Genomic DNA, 3520 nt, shown 5'->3' with positions numbered 1-3520 from the left:
CCAATGATTTAGTGACCTGGTCGTAAAAGGCCACCAGGTTGGTCTGACAGGATCTGCTGCTGATGAACCCGTACTGGTTGCCCCTGAGCATGCAGTTCCCTGCTGGCCCCTCCTGGATGTGTGCCAGAATAATTTTCTCAAACAGCTTGCCCAGGATCGAGGTAAGACTGACTAGCCTGTAGTTCCCCGGGTCCTCTTTCCTCCCCTTTTTGAAGATGGGAACCACGTTGGCCCTCTTCCAGTCCTCCGGCACCTCTCCAGAGCACCATGAATGTTCGTAAAGCCGCGCCAGGGGACTTGCAATGACCCCAGCCAGTCATTTTTGTGGCTCAGAGTGTGAGGTGCAACAAGGTTCTTATATTAAGTCAGAGGCATCAAACATGCAGCCCACAGAGCCCTGCCATCTGGCCTTGGGGCTGTCCCCAGGGTCGCCCCTGGATCTAATCACACACATGGGGAACATCACATGAGGCTAGTCCATGGGCCAGATCAGGCCTATGGACCCCCTCCCCTTCCTACCTCTACAAGCATGTCTGATTTGGTGGCTGCTCCAGTAGTCTGGGACCCATGCTGTGTGGCATGGATCCCAGAGCAGGGACCACGTGGTACAGTCAGTCCACTCCAGCTGGTCCAAGACCTGCACTGCATGCAGTGCTTGTTGGCACTATGTGCAGCACAGGCCCCAGACTGGCCAGAGCAGATGCAGTGTGCAGCACAGTCCAAGAGCTGTTGGGGTTGGCATATGTGGTACAGCCCAGCAACTGTGTGAAACGCAGCTGCTGCTCCCATCCATTCCAGCTACATGTAGCATGAGTCTCAGCAGCTGCAAGCGGGGGATCCAGTTTGTGGACTGGCTCCACACCACTCATCCAACTTGTGGGGCCAGAGGAGTTTGACACCCCTGCCTTAAAGTATATTTATGTTTTTAGACCAAGCAGAATGTATGAATTAGCTCCCATAGGAAGAACTGACTCTACTGCCCTACCAAGCATTAATATATTATGTTTGGGGAAATTCTCTGTTAAGAAACCAAAATTACTTTCTACTACCTCTGTACAGTTCCTGTAGTAGAACCTGACATGAAGATCAAGTCAGCCAATCCTAACTGCTGTGACAGCATATCTCACACCATGCACCTTGTCATAAGAGGGTCCCAGATCAATCACTAATGGCATTCAACTGGTCACCAACACCTTGATTTCTTCTTTGATGTGTAACAGGTGTTGCCATGAGAGTGCTGACATGCTCGCTCCACTGCCAAGGTGAGTTGCTGCATAACTGCTTGAAAGCATAATCCAGTGGTTCTCAAGAAGGGTGCCAGGAAATTCTGGGGTGCCACAAGATCTTCTGAAGGGTACCACAAGGTGTGAGGAGATAAGTGCAGGCTGGTCCTTGCCTGACCACTGCCCCACCCCCTCAACAAAAGGCAACCACTAATAAGGAAATTAGACTTTGAAAGGGGTGCTGCTCGAAGGCCCTTACATTAACTAATGTTAAAGATGGTGCCTCAAACTGCTGGCCTGGGCAGCAGTTTTGCTCACCACCCTGCGCTATTAGGAAGTTCATTTGTATGACATGGCTACCAACTCACAGATGAGCCTGTCAAATCCTGCGGAAGCCAAGGTGTTTCCATTAGGGTGAAACTTGCAGCAGTAAACTTCCCCTTCATGTCCTGAAAGCAGCATAATAGGAGCCTGCAGTGAGGAGCACCTGGGAGGACCCTAGAAAACAGGAAAGGCAGGCAGGGGTAATGAAGCATCTGAACGCAGCTGGGGTGGGTTCTTGCTGGCTGTGCGTGCCAGCTAAGCAAACCTGGGGGGTGGGGGGCAGGCCGAGGAGCAGATACGACCCAACGGATGCAGAGATACCCAACTCCACAGGATGGAGGTGGAACTAGGATTTTATGGTGCTGGCAGCAGCTTCCACATTGTGAAAGGTGCCAGAGCAGGCTGCCACCCCTACCCATAGCCCCTGCCGTGCGCACCATGAGGCTGGGCCTCCTGCCCTCACTCCTCACACATGGAGGGGGACACGACAGGGCTGCAACCCTCTCAACAACCAGCAGCTGGAAGCGATTTGTGGCCCCATCCAGCATTGTCAGATGTACGATAACTTATCGCATTTGTATGACAATTCCCACCCTTGCATGAGGTACGATCAGTAAAAGTATCGGCAGCTCAAAATGATCATATTTGTTGAAAATACAAGTAAAAGCGTTCAAAATATAGGCTCAGGATTTGTAGTCAAGACGACACCTTTTATTAGACCAACAAGATTTTTGCAAAATCAAAAAAATTCCTCTGCAAAAGTCTAATAAAAAGATATCATCTTGACTACGAGTCCCGATTGCATTTTCCTGTAGACCAGCAGCTCCCAAACCCTGACGGTCTGCACACGCAACACAACCTTAAATACCTCCAGCAAAGTTTGGTCGTATAAAGTAATTATAGTAAGTTGTTATTCGGTGCATGACAGTTTTTCAGCAAATATGATCATTTTGGGCTTCCCAATACGACAACTTCCTATTTAGGATCTGGCAACGCCGCCCCCGCGCCGGGCCCTACCCCCCGCACTCACCGCCTGCAGCAGCGCTCCCGGGGCTGCCCCGCCCGCGCCGGGCCCCAGCAGTAGCTCATGGCGGGGCCGTTTGGGCGCTGCAGGTACCACAGCGAGTTCCGGGCCTGGGCCTGGGCCCGGACCCGGGCCCGAACCCGGGCCCGGCGCCTTGCGCTTCTGTTGCTCGATCATGGCTGCGGCCAGCTCCAACCAGGCCTGGGAGGCGACAGGAACCGAAGCGTGGGAAAGACCCGCCTCCGCCCTGCGCCCATTGGGCGCAGCCACCGGGCTCCTCGCGATGATTGGCCCGAAGCCTGCCACACCGCCCCTTCCGCTCTCCTTCCTGGCGCGCCAAAGGCTCTCTAAGCCCCCAGTGGCAGAGAGTGGCTGGGGGGGAGCAACGGGGACGCCGATTGGATGCGCCGGGGGCCGCCCTGCACCATGCCGCGTTGTGATAGGTGGGGGCGTCGTGCAGCTTGAGGCTTTGCGCAAGATGGCGGCGCCGGAGCATCGGGGTGAGCGAGTGAGTGCGGGCGGGCCTGGGTTCCCCTCCTGCCCCGGCCCTCTCCCCCCGAGCCCAGGCCGCACGTCCTTTTTCATGCTTGACGCACGGTTGTTGTGACCCGGGGGTGCCTTAAAACTCAGCTTGTCCTCTCGTCCCAGCGATGGGGGAAGGGTTGATTTTTTTTTTTCTCTTAAAAAAAAAAATCTCCAGAACCCGGCGGTATTTCCAGCATCCAAAAAGATGACACCTGTGGGAGGGGAGGGGAGGGGAGGGGGCAGCTCTGTGCCCGTGCCTAGCCTTTGCCCCTTACTCCTAAATCGCCCCCCAGGGTGCTTTGCGTCCAAAAATGTGTCCAACATCTTTCCCAGCTACGCAGCTTGAGTCAGGGAGGTGCATGCACCACCCTGCCCCTGGATCCATCTAGGTAGGTGGTCCAGTAAAATATATTAAAATGTTCTT

At 54.3% G+C, this 3520-nt stretch overlaps 2 protein-coding genes across 3 annotated transcripts in view; one reads left to right on the top strand and one right to left on the bottom strand.

Annotated features, from left to right (window-relative positions):
• SNRNP40 (small nuclear ribonucleoprotein U5 subunit 40) overlaps window positions 1–2787 on the bottom strand; it is a 23380-nt gene extending 20593 nt beyond the window's left edge. Inside the window, exons 1-2 of the mRNA XM_019512131.1 lie at window positions 2578–2787; window positions 1592–1721 (exon numbers count right to left, since the gene is read on the bottom strand). Of these exons, the coding sequence (XP_019367676.1) occupies window positions 1592–1721; window positions 2578–2748 (301 nt within the window). The 5' untranslated portion in view covers window positions 2749–2787. The remainder of the gene's footprint in view (window positions 1–1591; window positions 1722–2577) is intronic.
• Window positions 2788–2989: 202 nt separating this feature from the next.
• ZCCHC17 (zinc finger CCHC-type containing 17) overlaps window positions 2990–3520 on the top strand; it is a 35443-nt gene continuing 34912 nt past the window's right edge. The window contains exon 1 of one of the 2 annotated variants that reach the window (XM_019512130.1): window positions 2990–3071. The gene's annotated coding sequence lies outside the window, so the exon portion shown is untranslated. The remainder of the gene's footprint in view (window positions 3072–3520) is intronic. The other variant, XM_019512129.1, reaches the window with a different exon arrangement.

This window comes from Gavialis gangeticus, unplaced genomic scaffold (genome assembly GCF_001723915.1).
Source record: "Gavialis gangeticus isolate Ggan-Ray unplaced genomic scaffold, GavGan_comp1, whole genome shotgun sequence".
Taxonomy (NCBI): domain Eukaryota; kingdom Metazoa; phylum Chordata; order Crocodylia; family Gavialidae; genus Gavialis; species Gavialis gangeticus.
The sequence above is the reverse complement of the archived record's forward strand: the minus strand, read 5'-3'. Positions and strand labels throughout refer to the sequence as shown.